This window comes from Orycteropus afer, unplaced genomic scaffold (genome assembly GCF_000298275.1).
Source record: "Orycteropus afer afer isolate SDZICR_OR568_19922 unplaced genomic scaffold, OryAfe1.0 scaffold00130, whole genome shotgun sequence".
Taxonomy (NCBI): Eukaryota; Metazoa; Chordata; class Mammalia; order Tubulidentata; family Orycteropodidae; genus Orycteropus; species Orycteropus afer.
In genome coordinates, this window is record NW_006921717.1 from 7,353,694 (window position 1) to 7,371,581 (window position 17,888).

Consider the following 17,888-nt stretch of genomic DNA (forward strand, 5'->3'; position numbering starts at 1 on the left):
TAGTAATTGTGTTGGTGGATGTTTTATTGTGTAATTTTCACCACAATTAAAAAACAAAACCATGATTTGGCTTGATGACTGAGGTTTCTGGTATCCCCTGCAACTCTGCGCCCAGACACAAGGCTGGTGAACAGCAGGCGCATCTCCATGTCCAGATGCCGAGTCTAGAGGGCACGGGCCTCGTGTTCGGCATTTACGTGGACTGCCCAATGGCTCAAGGGTTTTACGTGGGCTGTGACTGCTGAGAACAGATTTCGTAAAGATAACCCTCCGGAACAAATGTCCACAAGAAGAGGCAGGGCCTGAAGGGACGGGGAAGTTGGGAAAATGCACACGTGGAACCCTTCCACGGAGCAGGCTGATGGCGAGAAGCACTGTGCAGGCACCCTGCTCACACCCGAAGCGGCTTGTGAGAACATCTGAGTCTGTGGGGTGCTCAGGGACCTCCCTGCACCCAGTCCCTTTGCTCCCAGAGAAGGGGACAGAGGCACAGACAGACTACAAGGCTAGTTCACGGCTGCGTGACAGTGAAGTGGGCAAGCTGTACTCCTCTGGGGAGCCATGCCATGCCACTGGCTGGACTCAGTGACCAACACCAAGGGCACAGCCTGCAGGGGCTGGCGAGCCCTGAATGGGACCCACATCCCTGACCTCACCTAGCCCCTGAGCCCAAGTACTCTGTTTCCCATCATTCCTGAGTTCCCAAGCAGACCTTCTACGTGGAGGTCAGTCCTTTACCTCTGTCTTCCTGATGATGGAAGAGCTATGCTCCAGGGCCCTTTGGGGATGGAGGGCCACCGGGCAGGAAAGGCCCTCCCCGGCCCAGCCCAGGATCTGGGAGCCGGACACAGCCCATCTTTGTTAAGTGTGGGGGATAACATGGGTCGGGAGTAAAATGTTACTTTCTGATACTGAAGAGGGTTTCATTCAACAGAAAGGAGCCTCAAATGAAACAAAGCGTTCCACTATGCGGCACCCTCTGGAAATCTGGAAAGGAACCAGGTTCTCAGACTCCTTCAGGCTCCAGGCTCCAGGCCAGGGAACTGCTTGCTGGGGAGCTGGTGACTCAGGGGTGGTTCACCCCCACCCAGAGACAGAGCAGGAAACTGGAGGAGCAAGAGAACCCGTACTTCAAGGGGGACACTTGGCTCTTCCCAAGCCAGGTTAGCAAGGACCAGGAGTCTGTTATTGTCAGCTGCCGATGCATCCATTCCAACTCGCCAGGCCCTCAGAGTGCAGAGCAGAACTGCTCCACGGGGTTTTCAACGCTGGAATCTCTCGGAAGCAGATTTCCAGGCCTGTCTTCCAAGATGCCTCTGGGTGGTTCAAACTGCCAACCTTTCGGCCTGCAGTAGAGCACCTAACTCTCTGCACCACCCAGGGACGCCTAGGGAAGTCTTTGCTGCTGTTCTATGGCAACGAGTTGGCTCCGACTCCAGCAGCTTTATGTGCAACAGAAGGAAGCCTTGCCCTGTCCCACTCCACCGTTGTTGCTGAGCTATTCAGTACCCAGCTTTTCTCGGGAAGCAGCTAGATGCCTTTAGGGGTAGGGCTGGGGTAGGAAATGGAGAGAGGCAAAGACTTATTTCCAAAACACCTATCAGATCAGCACAAGGTCATTGACAAGTTCAGCTTGCCTTTCGACAGACTTCTGTGGGTCTGCCCCTTCAATGTTAGACAGCTGTGGTCAACTGGCTCAGGTGATGATTATACTGTCGGATGTCTCTGTTCCGTAAGGACTTATGTATTAACAGTGTTTACTCTTCAGGCCCCACATACCCAAAAGATATTTAAGACAGCTTGTAGTAAAGGCTCTCCTGCTCTGGTGGCATAGCGCCTAAGGCCCCTGACTGCTAACCAGAAGGCTGGCGGTTCAAACCCACCAGCCACTCCTCGGAAGGAAGACTGGGCAATCTACTTCTGTAGCGATATTGCCTCGGAAACCCAAGGAGGGGTCGCTCTGAGTTGGATCCAACTCGACGGCAGTGAGTTTGGTTTTTTTGGTTTGTGGCAAAGGACTCATGGAACAGGATGACTGAAATAAAGACAAAAGCTTGAATGGTAAGGATAGGAGGGGAGGGGAAGTGCACTCAAAGGAAAAAGGAGGAACCAACCAATCAACCAAATGCTGCCGGGTCCATTCTGATTCACAGCGAGCCCATGTGTTTCTGAGAACTGTGCACAGGGCTTTTTCAATGGATGCAACCTCTGGAAGCTGATCACCAGGCCCTTCTGCTGAGGTGCCTATGGGCAGATCTGAACCACCAACCTTTTGCTCGGTAGCTGAGTTCTTAACTGTGCCACCCAAGTAAAGAGCTCATATGGACTAATGACAAGCGCATCAATGCATCGAGAGAAATCGCTCTTTTCAAAACAGAGATCCCTCTTTTACTGGCCTAAAGCTAAAAGGGATTTCTCAGCTAAGTCCTTAGATTACTGCTGATGTCGTTAGATGCTGTCAAGTTGGTGACCCCGTGTACAGCGAGGCGAAACACTGCTCAGTGCTGTGCGATGCCTGTGATCAGCTGTGGCCTGGACCGTTGTGATCCACGAGGTGTTCAGAAATGGACCACCAGGCCTTTCTTCCTGGTACATCTGAGTCTGGAAGCTCTGCTGAAATCTGTTCAGCATCACAGCACCACACAAGCCTCCACTGACTACACAGGAGGTGCCCTGGCTGGGGCTCGAACCTGGGTCTCCTGCAGGGAAGACGAGAGTTCTACCACTGAACCACCAACACTCCCTTTCAGTCCTTACATTGTTGCTGTTATTATGTGCCATCAAGTCAGACCCGACTCATAGCGACCCCTCCTTGGGTTGCCAAGGCAGTATCACTACGGAAGTAGATTGCCCAACCTTCCTTCCAAGGAGTGGCTAGTGGGTTTGAACCGCCAGCCTTCTGGTTAGCAGTCAAGTGCCTTAGGCACTATGCTACCAGAGCTCCTGAGTCCTTAGATAAGGGGCATCAAATAATATAACCATCAACTGAGCCAACACAGAAGAGGCAGGTGTCCGTTTTTACAACTAGTGAGGCCAAGCTGCCATTGTACACAGTGGTCCCATAGGTCTGCCTTGTCACCGAGATTCAGAGAAATGGAGGAGTGGGTGCCCTTAGCACGGTCCACCTAGTAGAATGCAGCTCTCTAGGCACCCTGGCCTTGCTCCCCTGCAGTGTCGGGGTGCTGGCCTGAGAGGGATCCTTGTCTCAGAACAAGGTGAGATGGCGCTGCACTAACCTCCATTGGGCAGGAAGCCCTGGGCTACTGATGCTCACCTTCAAGTGGCCAATGATGAACTTGTGGACAATGTGATTCCACCTGGACTTCTTGTAGACAGAGAGGTGGCCATAGTCATGCTGCAGCCATCCAGCTTGAGCCTGGGGAGAGAAGGCCACAGAGCCTATCACAGACTCCGCCAATGTGCACCAGGGCCCTTCCTGCAGGATGGCAGGGAGGAGTGCGTGGGCTCCGAGCCACAGGTGAGGGTGTCACGTCTCACCTGAGAGGTAGCAAGGACAAAGGCCGTGACGAGTGTCGGAATCCAGCCGTTGCCGAAGTAGAAGATGACGAACCATGCGATGCTCTCCATGACGACGATGTGGGCCAGGTGCAGCAGGAAGAACAGGTGGTTGGTCTGGAACAGCTTCATGTCCTCGGCTGTCTTCCTCAGGGCCCGGAAGTCCTCAGTGATCTGAGACTGTTCAAGGAAGGGAGTCAGCCAGCCAGCCACCGCCCAGTGACCACGGCACCACCAACAGCTGCCATCTGCCTCGTGTCTGCCGTGTGCCTTGTACAGAGCTAGTTCAGCTGTCTCTCTAGCTCTGGCTACTCCTCCAGGTCTCCAGAGGGTTGAGGGAGACACACATAGTCCAGGATGAAGTCCCTGCCCCCAGAAAGCACAAAAGAAGGGCAGGAGACTTGGTGGCTGCTGGGCACGTGGGCCAGGGAGAGGCCAGCCACGAACGCCTCTGGAGAAACGATGGCCTCATTGGGAAGCTGGGCAGGCGGGGCAGGGCAGGAAGGAAAGCAGAGGCCAAGGGACTAAAGGAATGCCCTGGGACACGACAGAGGGGCCTGGAAAGGGCAGTTCTGGTGGTGCATGGGTAGGGAAGACAGATCGGGGAGACTGGGTGATGGGCAGTGAAGAAGCTTGAAGTTCCCATGAGCAGGAAACGGGATAGGAGTCAGGGAAGCAAGGTCAGGAAGAAGGAAGCCTGGAAGGGCGCTGGGAAGGTCAAAGGGGGTGGAAGGTGGTGCCGTGTGGGGAGAAGGTGGGATGGGACCTGGAGCTCAGTTTGAGCAAGAGGTGAAGGCAAAGGCTCAAGGAGGGGCAGATTCATAGCGGTCCGGAGCAGAAAGCGGCCCCTGGAACATGTGTGTGATGGCCTCGATCTCCTTGGGAAGACCATGGAAATGGTGAGGCCATAGGACAAGATGGAGAAGCCATCTGGCTCCACAGAAACCCTCAAGTGAAGAGGTTGGGATGAATCACTCCAAAGTGGGGGTCAGCAAGTGGAGGAGGACTTGCTGGGAACAGAGTCTGGTCTCCCTGAGAAACATCTCCATCCTGGATGGGACTCAGAGGTAGAAGCTCTGAAAGGGCTCATGGGCTTGGAGGGCGCTCGCTGCTCCAAAGCCAGCCAGCAAAGGGAGCTAGCTGCCAGCTGGCCCCGAGGCAGGCGTGGCCTCCAGGGAGATGGGTGGAGTCAGGCTGCATCACGTCTCTGCCTGGGTGACTGTGGTGGTTATGATTATGTGCCAGCTCAGCTGGGCCTGGTATCGCATGGCTGGATGTGGTGATTCCCCATAATGAGACTGGGAATCAACTCCATGAAGAGAGACGGGAAGGGACAGCAAAGGGGACTTGACCGTGCAGCCCCATTGTGGACATGGATGAGGTCTTCTCAGCACTATTTCATTTAACGAAAGAGCCCTCTGAGGACACAGGTGTTGCAATTTTGACTCACTGTTGCCTGACACATCCTAGACCAATGGCTAAGTGATGGTTATTCCTTCTCAGAGACCCTCCCTGGCCACTTCCTCAGGGGGCCCCTCTTCCCCACCAAGCACATCATTATTTACTGCCCTCTTGTAGGCTTCTGCATTATCCTTCTCCTAGACTATCCTGCCCCAGACCAGAAAGGAAAAAGGAGGGGGAAAATACAGTTCCCAGCCCAGCTCCCAGTGTGTTGAGAAGTGGCCCTCCTTTGAGGCTGGCACAAAGGCCCTCCTGTCTCTGCCCCAGGCACCCCACCCCCCGTCACCCTCCCGACTCACGTTCTTGCCACGGTCCTGGCTGGGCTCTTCTGGGGCCAACTCCCCGATCAGCAGGGGCTTCATGAACTTGCGCACAAAATCGAGGTTGGGGTGGAAGGCGCGGAAGGCGTCCTGGGGAGTGAAGGGGCAGGCGGTGAGGTGGGACTCCATCTCTGCTTGCTCCTCCACACCCCCCAAGACATCAAACAGGGCATCCCATCCCTCGATCCAGCCCCAAATGCCCAAACCAGCCTCCTCCCTGGCAGGCCCCTCAGTGGCCACCTGCAGCCACACAGACACCTGGGTCTTTGCCCCGATGTGGGCACGGTGAACTCACCAAAGGTTTGGGCATAGAAATATGACTGCCTATGGGAGCAAGGATATCTCCTTGAGGACTAAGGTGCACCTGACACAAGCCATGATATTTCCAATCGCCTAGTATGCATGTGAGAGCTGGACAATGAATAAGGAAGACCGAAGAAGAGTTGATGCTTTTGAGTTGTGGTGCTCGTGAAGAATGCTGAAAGTACCATGGACTGCTAAAAGAACTAACAGATCTGTCCTGGAGGAAGTGCAGCCAGAATGCTCCTTGGAGGCAAGAATGGCCAGACTTCGTCTCACCTATTTTGGTCATGTTGTCAGAAGGGACCATTCCCTGGAGAAGGATGTCATGCTTGGTAGGGTGGAGGGTCGACCAAAGAGGGGGAGGCCTTCAACGAGATGGATTGACACGGTGGCTGCGATGATGGGCTCAACTATAACAGGGATTGTGGGGCTGGCGCGGGATCGGGCAGTGTTTCATTCTGCTGTGCATGGGGTCGCTATGAGTCGGAAACGACTCGACGGCACTTAACAACAACAATGGGCAAGTTGGGAGAAGCCCAGGGTGACACACCACGTGGGCACAGGGTGGGAGACCAGTGCAGGGAGGGCTCGCACCACTGCAGCTTCTGAGCTGGGTGTCCTATCAGGCCGTGAACACACCACCCACCACAGAACAGCAGCTCCACACCCACATCATATATGATGACCAAGGACAAGACTAACCCCTCACAGACAATGTGAAACAAGAGGAAACAGCAACTCCCAAAACTCTCCTCGGAGGCCACCCTTTAGCAAAGACATTTGTGACATTGGCTCATTAAATAAAGAACATCACCCGTGAGTGCTGCGTTGTTTTGGAAAATCATCTATGAGACCAAATGGCCAGCGATTACTCTGAAGCAAAGATAAGACGGTAAGGAGGCAGGGAACCCAGGTGGCTGGAAAAGGAACTGCTAGGATGGAGTTAACGATAATGTTGACCCACTGAGAAAAATGTAACCAACAGAATAATTTATGTAGAAAACGCTAACGGGAACCAAATGGCTGTGAGAGCTTTCACTGAAAACATGATGAAGTATTATTTTTAAAAGAATGACAAAACAGATACAAAAGTGTGTAAGAGGCGTTTCTGAAAACAGCCTGGGAGACTCTCAACTATTATCATGTGTTCAGGGATTGGGGTTACACCTTATTTTGTTTGCATTACTTTCCAAACTTTCTCTGACAGTGCTGTTGTGCTTTCAAAATTCAAACAAATATTTTGCGTTTGAGTCTCCCCTCTGATTACAAATTATTAAGATACATATTTGACAAAGTAATGCATGAAAAATAAAGAAGAAAATACTAATATTTTCTTCCAGAATTTCCCTATATGTATTGTGGGTATTAGATCACGATTACTCACAAATACAGAATCCCTAATAAAGAAACTAAGCTTTGGTGGTGCAGTGACTACGGCATTTGGCTGCTAATCAGAAGGTTGGCGGTTCAACCCACCAGCCACTCTGCGGAAGGAAGATGAGGCAATCTACTTCGGTAAAGATTTACCACCTCAGAAAAACCAATGGGGGTCTCTATGAGTCGGAATCAATTCAATGGCAGTGAGCTTTGTTTTTGTTTTTGATAGAGAAAGATGGAATGCCCCTTGGAAGTGAGAATGGCCAGACATCGTCTCACCTCCTTTGGTCATGCGGTCAGAAGGGACCATTCCTGGAGAAGGACATCATGCTGGGTAAAGTGGAGGGTCAATGAAAAGGGAAAGACCCTCAACAAGATTCATTGACACAGTGGCTGCAATGATGGGCTCAAGTATAGCAAGGATTGTGAGGCTGGTGCATGACCGGGCAGTGTTTTGAACTGTTGTACATGGGGTCGCTATGAGTTGGAGCCAACTTGATGGCACTTAATGAGAGAGAAACAAGCTGGTCCCAGCATCCCTGTCTGCACCCTAATTATCGTTTATCTTAAAATATATACGAGATGAGTTGCATCTGCTTGGCTACAGTTTCCTTTCTGGTCTGGCAATTTCTTCGGCGGATTGCCCGTGTTGTGTCATATTCTGGTTTAACGCTTATTCAACAACCAAACTGTTTCTGATCTCCTCTACCTTTGAGGAGAGGTCTCCTGAGTTGGAAGCAGATTTTATTTTTAATTAATTTCCGCGACACCTTTCAGGAGACTCAGAGGTCCCCAGGGCTCCCAAACTTCTGACCTGATGAGTCCCACTACTCTCTCGGATTCAGTAATTTGCTGGGATGACTCACAGAACTCATGAAAAGCCCTATACTTACGACTGCAGTTTTCTTAGGGCAGAAAGAATATAAATGAAGAGGCGTGTAGGGCGAGGTCTGGGAGGGTTTCCAGCACAAAACTTCCACGTCCCAAAATGGGAGGCACTCCCCTTCCATAGGCATTTATCTTTCACCAACCAGGAAGCCCACAGAACATTCATGTCCCGAACCTTTACTAAACAAACAAACTTACTGCCATCGAGTCAATTCCAACTCATAGCGACCCCCTTTGGGTTTCCGAGGCAGCAAATCTTTACAGAAGTAGATTGCCCAGTCTTCCTTCTGTGGAGTGGCTGGTGGGTTTGAACTGCCAACCTTCTATCTAGCTGTCAAATGCCCTAGGCGCTATGCCACCAGAGCTCCTGAACCTTTATGGGGGCCTCATTATAGAGGCAAGAAGCCCTGGCAGCATCGTGGTGAAGCACTGAAAAGAGTCCCCGGATTCAAATAGGTTCAACAGAGACACTTTTATTAAGCCTTGAACAGGACAAAAACACAATCATCCGGAATGAGGGCAACCATCAGCATGGACACAGTACGGAAAGTGGAATCGAGTCTGCTGAGCCATGGCCATGCAGCTAATTCTACGATTGAAGTAAAAACAGGGAATCATCACAAAATCATGATTGGTGGCAGATCGATTCATCACTGTTGTAGGCGGGACTACAGAAACAGGGAAAAGATCCTGATTGGGAAATGAAGATGGAAAAGGGTTACAGGATTGGTTCTGGGCCTTGACTCCCTGGCCAGGTGGTGGCCGGGATAGGCTGTGAGTCTTGACCACGCAGCCTGAGTCTCAGCCACAAAGTGGTCACCACACAATACCAACACCGCAACCTTAATTTAAGGCAGTTGACTGCTAACCAGAAGGTTGGCAGTTCAAACCCCCCAGCCAGTCCGAGGAAAGACATCTAGGCAATTGACTTCCATAAAGATTTACCTCCTCAGGTGCTATGAGTCAGAATCCACTCCAGGACAGTAAATTTGGTTTGGTAACCTTAATTTAAATTAGAAAAGGACACACTCAGGCAAGTTCCTAGCTCTTTGTGGGGGTGTAATCTGCTTTCAACTACATTCTTCCTGAAGGCAAACTGCCCCTCCCAAGGTTTGTCCTGGAACTTGTCTGTGCACAGCCCCGGGCTGATTTAATGCTCAGAAAGAATCCAAAGGGCGCCTGAAACTGATGTCAAGCCTCAAAATGGGAGTTAGGGTTCCCACTGTAGACCATAGCCTTCCCACAACCCACGTGCTTCAGAGTTTAAGCTCTAATACAGCACTTGGCTGCTAACAGAAAAGTCAGTGGTTCGAATCCACCAGCCACTCTGTGAGAGAAAAATACAGTCTGCTTTCATAAAGACAACAGCCCTGGAAACCCTATGGGGCAGTTCTATTCGGTCCTACAGGGCCACGATGAGTAGCAACTGACTCAACAGCAATGGGTTTCCTTTGGGTTGTTATTAGAGTTATCACTGATTGAATACTCAACTCCTGAGGTCAGCTGATAGCATCAGGTGGGTCCTTCTGGTCTGGCCAGCCCCCATCCGAGAGAGTCACCTCATTCACATAACCTGTTAAGTCAGGTGTAGTCTGAAACCCTCCTCAAAGACTGTCCAATTATTGGGAAAGTTACATGATCCTGGAGGTTATCTTTCAGGAATCTGGGACAAAAACGAGATTCTTTAGGTAGAATTAATCCCCACCAGTTACCATCAAACCAACACCAAGTCATGGCCACCCCGTGTGTCAGAGCAGAACTGTGCTCCGTGGGATTTTCGGTGGCTGCGTTTTCAGAAGTAAATCACCAGGGCTTTCTCCCGGGGCACCTTTGGGCGGCCTTGAACCCCTGGCCTTTCAGTTACCAGCCAAGCGCATTAACCGCCCCACACGGAGGCACCATGTTCATCCCAGATTGCATCATGATGCATTTGAAAATGGTTCAGCGGGGAAAAAAAATGCATATACATAAAGAGGAAAGGAAATCTGACCAAACATTAAGGTTAGTGAACCTAGGTTGGAAATAGAGACGTTCATTTATTCTTTCAACTTTCCTATATGCTTGGTAGATTTAAAAAAGAGGGAGAAAACGTAGACAATGCATAAAAATCTTTCTCCTCCCACCAAAGTTATCTCCCGACAGTAATTTCCAGCCCTCTCCCGTCCCCACACCACATCCCTGGCTTCCAGTCCGTTTGCCTGGTCTTTGTTCTATTTGTGTCTAGAACAGACTTACAAAGCAACACTGTGCAGACAATAACTGGACCCAGGGTTTATTTTTTTTAATAAAAAGTCTGCTCCCCTAGCTCAGCCAAAAGGGACAGGAATCCTGGGTAGCACAAACAGTTAAGCACTCAACTACCAGCCAAAAAACTGGGAGTTCAAACCCACCCTGAAGCGGCTTGGAAAACAGGCCTGGTCATCTGCTTCTGAAAGACCACAGAAAACCCTATGGGGCAGTTCAACTCAGCACACGTGGGGTCAGAATCAACCGGACGGTGACCACCAGCAGGGCTCAGAGCGTGTATATTTCCAGAAGCACAACAAACACTACTGCAACAACCATAGGCAGCAGTCAGGGGGCGCAGGGCAAGCTCTGCCCGGCCCCGGGCGCGTCCCTCACACCCCAGTCTCATCTGCAAAATGAGGACTCTCCCACGTGAGAAATCGCCGGGAAAGGCCCAGCAAAGGCTTCCAAATTCAGGGCCCAGGGCTGGGCCCGAAGAAGGCCGTTCATTGGTTCTCTCACATCGGACGACAGCTGGAGCGCAATAAATCGGAAGTCTAAGGTCAGGCAACTGTTTCCTAAGAACAGCTGCTGTGCCAGATACCAAAACGCTTGCCTTTAGCTTGCCAGGGAAGACAAAAATCAATACCCTGCCAGGGCAATTCATCTCACATCCACCTCCCAAGCCCTCAGTTCCAGGTCACCCTTTCAAGGCCCTGCCTGGGCTGGGGCCTGTGGGAGCAGCCGGACAGACCGCTGACCCCTCACCAACGCTCCTCCTCAGCCCTGCTCAGAGGCCACGCTAATCCTCTCAAGCAGCCTCGCCTCCCTGAGGCCAGGAAAAGGGACCCGGCATCTGCCAGGCAGCGCGCCAGGAGAGTTGTTTGTGTTACCTCATGGGGGCCTCCACGTCCTCTTCGACAGATGGACAGACTGAAGCTCTGGAGGGTAAAAGCCTGTGCTCTGGGGGCAGAGCCAGGAGCTCTGGTGGTGTAGTGCCTAAGGCACTTGACTGCTAGCCAGAAGGCTGGCGATTCAAACCCACCAGCCACTCCTCGGAAGGAAGATGGGGCAATCTACTTCCGTAGTGATACTGCCTCGGAAACCCAAGGAGGGGTCGCTGTGAGTCGGGTCTGACTCCACGGCACGTAACAACAACTGGGGCAGAGCCAGGAGCCAAGGCCAGGTTCACCTGACTCCAGGGCCTGTGCTTTCCTCCCACATGCTTCTGCTGGATTAGCTCCTTGTCGGTGGTTAATGTGATGGCCTCCTGGCTACGAGCAAGCTGCCCTTGAACACACCGAGCTCCTTCCCATGCCAGCCAGCAGCTGTGCATCCCGTATCAACACAGGGCCAGCTCCAGTTAGGTCTGAGCCCCAAAGCCACTTCCAAGAGGCTTTTCCCACCCACCCATCTGCAATTGTTACTAACTGCTGTCAAGGGGCCCCTGACTCACAGCAAAGCAAGGGAATGAAGTCCCGTGCTGTCTCCAAGATCCGCTGTGGATAGGCCCATTGGGATCCACAGGGTTTTCACTGCCTGATCTCTGGAAGCAGACTTCCAGGCCTTTCTACCTGGTCCATCTTGGTCTGGAAACTCCACCGAAATCTGTTCAGCAGGTAAACCAACCCCACTGACAGGCGGGCAGGGGGAATTCCGGCTCTCTCTGGGGCATCACCCTGTTTTATCTTCATAGCAGTTATCACAATTGAAAACTATACTATTTCCTCATTATTACTTTATTATCTGGCTCCCCTACTAGGATTTAAGCTCCCCAAAGAAAGAGCCTCGTCTGTCTTATCAGCTACGATGACCGTGGTGCCTCTGACGCTGTCTAACAAGAGGGCTCAGAGTGAATGAATGAGCCCAGAATCCCCCAGCTGCACAACCTCTAATTCCAGGAGACTCCTCTCTCACCATTCCACACCCCACGGCTTGTGTCTCAGTCAGGTTATCAGAAGGGACCAGTCCCCTGGAGAAGGCTATCACGTGCGGTAAAGTAGAGGGTGAGCAACAAGGAAGGACTCTCAACTGACGGATTGACACAGTGGCTCAAGCTTGACAACCACTGGGAGGGTGGCGTGGGACCGGGCAGTGTTTCGTTCCGTTGCACGTGGGGTCGCTATCAGTCAGAACGGACTCAATGGCACCTGACAACAACAGCATATGCTTCTGACTCACCCAGAATTCTCTGCCTTCTCCACCCTTCCAAACTTCAGGGTTCACAAAGCTGCCTTGAGTTCAGATTTCATGGGTTAGCCACTGAGCTAGGGCTTTGTACACATAACCCCACATATCTTCACCTGACTGTCAAGTAGGCCATACTGTGACATTGGTGGGTGCTGAGCAGTTGATTCAGACTCAGAGTGACCCTATGTGACAGAGTAGAACTGTCCCATAGGGTTTCCAGGGCCATCTTTATGGGAGCAGACCACCAGGTCTTTCTCCCAGAGAGCCACTGGGTGGGTCCAAACCATCACCCTCTTGGTTAGCAGCTGATCATTAACTGTTGTGTCACCAGGCCATGTTGTAGAGATGAGCAAAGAGGCCTAGGGAGGTGAAGCCGTTGGCCAGGGTCACACTCCAGGAACCAGCTGAGGAGGACTTCAGTCGGGTGTTTCTAACTCCAGAGCTCTTCCCTCCCACGGAGCAGCTCATTCTCCCTCCAAAGAGCCATGGACTTGCAGGTTCACACACAGCATGGGACCAACCCAAACGTCGGTCTTAGAACAAGAACTGGAATCAGGCTCCGTCCTTGTGTGACAGGGAGAGCAGCCAAAGGCTTTTCAGGAAGCGGGCCTGGGAACAGGGACAGCAAGAGAATGGGTCCAGCAGGCAGACAGGTTGACAGCAGAGTCGAGCCGGCCCCCAGAAGGGGGGTGGGGGTGGGGGTGGGGAGCCCAGGCTACAGGAGGGAGCATCCCAACACTCAGGTTCCTAGAAGGCAGACATGTGTTATACTTTCTAATCTTGGCCAAGTTCATCTGCCATCGGCTAGCTCCAACATCAGCCAACTGTGTGGAGGCATCGGCCCTGTTCCTGCCCCCAGCCCCATTCCAATGGAACTTCAACCCCCAAGGCCCTGCACTCCACACCTGGCACCACAACATCTTTCTGGATGGGCTCATCTTTCCTGCAAAAGCATGGATGCCTTGGGGCAAGGCCAGGCTCTATGCCAGTTCTGCATGTCCCAGCTCTTAGCCAAGGAAGGACTCAGGGTTGGTAGGTGTGGTATAGTAAATTACTTTGTGTGGCTTTTCTATCCATAAGTCTTTGTAAGCTCCAAGGTGAGATTTGCTATGAGCAACTGAGGAGCTCCTGATTGCTGAAGGTGTCCACCTGGAGTATTTCTGTTGGGAGTGGCACAAAACAATGTTCTGGGAGGTGCCCACTCTCTCTCAGGTGCTTAGAGTTCTGATGCTATAATTGGCTAGTTTGACCACCCTGCTGGGCTCAAAAGGAGGCCTCCTAGAGGCAGAACTCTCTCTGACTGCTGGTTGAGGAAGACGTGCAGCGGAAAGAGACACGTGCTGCTGGGAAAGAGACGCAAGAGACACGCATTGCTGAGTGAGACACCGAGGGACCAGTACTGCTGGGAGAGAGACTGAGCATTTTTCTTGAACTCGAATTGTAGCCTGGTGCTTCCCTAATAAACCTCATAATCTGTGAGTTCTGTGTGACCACTGCAGCGAATTATCGAACCCAGGAGAGAGGTGGCGGGTGCTTTGGGAGGAACGGTTGGTGAAAGGGCTGGAGGGGGGCAGCATGTCTGGCCTTGCAGTAATAGGCCTTGGTTTACTGCTGGTAAACCTGCCTTCCCCTTGTAGGCTTAGAGGAGGTCAGAACATGTGGCCTCCTTCCCGTTTTTGCAGTAGGATAAGTCAGTTCGGGGAACAGGGCTCTGCGGACCAAGTGCTTACTACGGGAAGAAATGCAAAGTAGGGTCATCCTTTGACCCCCCCCCCCAAGGTAGTTTTTTCTTTTTTAAATAACAAACGTTTTCTGATGCTATATATATGGCAGTCAAACCTTCCTACACCACATGCTCATGGCCTGATTAGGAAGTAGAACCCTCCCAAGCTGAGTACACTTCCAACCCATGGTTGCGGAACCCATGGCTGGAGGTTACCCAATGTTTTAAGACCGCCAATTCCTCCTATCCCCAAACCCCAAGACTTCTGAGCATGAAAGCAGTGAACAGCCGTGCAGGCTACACTATCTTCAGCTCCACCCAGAGTAAAGATGCCAACTGCACCGGAGACTCACGTTCTCTCAGTTTTCTCTTAAGGAAAGGTCCTCGTCCTGTATTTACTCTTTACAGCACTAGAAGAGCAAGGGCTACCGCTGGTCTTCGCTGTTTTATCTTCCCCAGGGGGGAGCGCCTGCATTTCCAAAGTCTGCTGAGAACCCGCACAACAGTTTCTTCTACTTCCTTCTTTTCAGCTTTAAAGTCGTAAATGTCAGCATCTCCATGACTTACAATCAGTCTTTTCCTCCACAGCTTCTTCCATGGCTTCCTTACCTTCAGAGAAAAGTTTACGCCCCATCCTCAGCTTTTCTTTATCTCCAATCTGATTCTTCAGAGAATAGATATACTTTCCAACTCATTTCTAGCATCAATTCACTCCTTGAACTTCTCGTCTTCCTCAAGCAAACTTCTCGCCATCATCAGCCACCTTTACAACTTCAGGTGTCCGATGATTTTGGTCATTGGTAACTGGGACCTTCTTTTTGTTTCCCGGAACTTGTCTTCAGCTGTCTCTTGAAGAAAGCCATTTACATCTATCTCAAAGATGACTTCAGTCTGCGGGACCCCATGAGAAGCAGGTAGGAGACCAGTCAGATAGAATGCCAGCAGATGACTTTATTTTTTTTATTTTAAGAGCTTGTTTTACATTCAACATATGCATACATTTAGTTTCATTCCCCATTCGCCATGTCAAACCCTAATCCAGTCTCCTGCTTTCCCTACCCTGCAACCCTCCCCGTGTCCTCATAATTATGCACTCCTGTTTGTCCTGCATTTCCTCAGTTTGAATGTTGGTCCTTTGGTCCCATGGTCTATTGCTCTAAGGGATGTATTACCATTGAGTGTGTGGGGGCAGCATCCTGAGTTGAGTGGTCTGCGTGTACATCTTGTTAACTGTTGGGCTGAGAGCCTGCCCCTGGGGGTGAGTTTTATTCCAGGCGCCGAATGTATTTCAGGGCCACAGTATTGGGAGTCTCAGCAGATTTCATCTGACCAGTGATTCTGGTCATTATTGAGTTTTTGGATTTTGTTCCATGTTTTCCCTCCCACTCTATCCAGGATCTCCAGATTTGATCCTTTCCTGGGTGGCTGGCCTTGGTAGCCAGGCCCCATCCAGTTCTTCTGGTCTCGAGGGCCACTGTGGGACTGACTGCCTTTTGTCAGGGGATGTTCAGCTTCACAGACCTTGACTGGAACAGTTGGTTGATTACCAGAAGCTGTACAAACAATCTGAGACTTCTTGGTGGGCACCACAGCGTCTCTTGGAATCAGTTTGGTCATGATACCTTCCTACAGTTACAATACAAGTGAAAGGGGACATATATCAAGATCACCTGTAGGCCGAAGAACTAGATGGTACCCGGCTACCACTGCTAACCACTCAGAAAGGGATCAAAATTGGAGATCCTGGAGAGAGAGGGAGAAAACGTGGAACAAAACTCAAAATAATAAAAAAGACCAGGCTTACTGGGCTGATGGAGACTGGTGAAACCCCTGAGACTATGGTCCCATGTCACCCTTTGAGCCTGGAACTGAATTCACTCCTGTGGCTTAACTCTCAGCCATCAACCAGGAGCTGTACTCCTTCCCCACGTAACCAGTGTCACAAAACAAAAGGACTATGAACTGGTGAATGTAAAATGAGCCTGATTTGTAAAATATCACCCAAATCACAATAGAAAGTTAAAAAACGAGCACCATATCTCAATGACCAACGAGTGCTCCAGCCTGGACAGCAAACTGAGACTGAGAAAGAGCAGAGAAAGGACAGCTGAGCTTCTGTTGGCAGCAGAGACGCAGGCAGGGGCAGATTACCCAATGAGCAAGGGAAGCACTGTGGTGAAAAACATGTGAAGCTATTCCCTACAGGTTAATAAGTAAGCCCAAGTAAGCCTGTGCTGGCCTGGCTTACAGGGAAGTCTGACACACAGAGCAGACAGCAGGTAGCCCAAGCGCCACATCCTTGGCAAAGGACAGCGGCACCGGGCACTGGTGGGGCTGTGCTCTGGGACCAAAGAGCCCCTCGGTGAGAGCATCCCCACTGACAAAGGCACGGCCACTTTCGGGGCTGGAAGGGCTGCACAGGAAGCAGACCCCTGCAAAGGCAACTGAAGCTGAAGGGGTCACAGCAGGCAACTGATACCGTTGATGCCACTTCCCTTAGTCACGTCACAGAGCCGATTCCAAGGACGCTGGGCTGGGCAGGGGCTCCCCACCGTGGTGGCACTGAGGCCCAGCCAGCAGGAATGGTTGTACACAGAGGGGGTGTAGCGCCCCTGCAACCCACGGTGGTGGTGGGGTTCATGCATAGCAAATGCGTGTTGCACTGACAAAACGGGGTCATGAAGGTCCCTTTTCCTCCCACTCTTCCTTTCCTTTTTACCAAACTCCCTACTGGGGTCTGGGGCCACACATGATACGAAAGGGACAGGGTGCTGGTCCCTCACACCTGCAGAGCAATTGTGCACACAGTCTGTTTGAGCCTGACTGTCACCTTCTTATTCCCACATCACAGACATGGCAAGTGACTTGCATAGGAATTCATAAAGCTGGGACTGAAACCAAGGCGCTCTGCTCAAAATACCGTGACCCACCCACTCTGTGTGAGGACAGAGAAGCTCCATCTTCAATCTGTTGCCTTTGCACAAGAGCAGTGCAGGGGCAGGACGAACCACCCTCCTTGGTTCTAAAGGTGACAGCCCCAGGCAAGGCAGGGAAACCAAACAGTAGGGCATGGGGTAGGTGGTGGCACTAGAGGCTGGGAGTCCAGATTCAAGTCCCAGCTTGACAGACAAAAGCAAACCCGTTGGATTTGGGTCACTGTGAATAATTCACCTCTGTACAGAGGACCCAGCTCAGAGCCACAGAGATGCCCATCAATGCTTGATAAACGGTTGGGGAGGATGACAAGTCCTGAATGGAGGAAGTTCTACCGTGGTGGGGCGCTGCCGGGAAAGAGCAGAGACACCCTTGAGACATGGGCCAGGATGCTTTTGGGCAACAGCCAGGCAAAGACAAGAGAAATAGCACAGGACCAGGAGGAAAGAGACCAAAGAGGTGAGTATAGGAAGCACGGGAGGAAAGAAGAAAGGAAAAAAAGAAGGAATGTTAGAGGGATGAATGAGACAGACTCAGTGATACAGACTGGGGGCTCAAGTCTGAGCACACAGCTGGGGCAAGGCTTTCAAACATAACAGCAGTGAGAGATCCTGGAAGGCCAGTGTGAGGACTCAGGTGCACCTGACCAAGCCATGGTATTTTCAGTTACCTCATATGCAGGCGAAAGCTGGACAATGAATAAATAAGACCGAAGGAGAGTTGATGTCTTCAAATTATGGTGTTGGCAAAGAATACCGAATACATCATGGGCTGTCAGAAGGAAGAAGGTGTCCTGGTGGCATAGTGCCTAAGGCATTTGACCGCTAACCTTCTGGTTAGCGGTTCAAATCCACCAGCCACTCCGAGGAAGGAAAATGGGGCAATCTATTTCCATAAAGATTTACTGCCTTGGAAATCCAAGGGGGTCACTATGAGTCACAATCGACTCG

The 17,888-nt window shown here is 51.3% G+C and overlaps 1 protein-coding gene across 1 annotated transcript in view; it reads right to left on the reverse strand.

The window, feature by feature from the left end:
- The window catches only part of FADS2 (fatty acid desaturase 2), a 50,451-nt gene that overhangs the window by 28,600 nt on the left and 3,963 nt on the right, over positions 1 to 17,888 (reverse strand). Inside the window, exons 2-4 of the mRNA XM_007945012.1 lie at positions 5,277 to 5,387; positions 3,499 to 3,696; positions 3,275 to 3,376 (exon numbers count right to left, since the gene is read on the reverse strand). Of these exons, the coding sequence (XP_007943203.1) occupies positions 3,275 to 3,376; positions 3,499 to 3,696; positions 5,277 to 5,387 (411 nt within the window). The remainder of the gene's footprint in view (positions 1 to 3,274; positions 3,377 to 3,498; positions 3,697 to 5,276; positions 5,388 to 17,888) is intronic.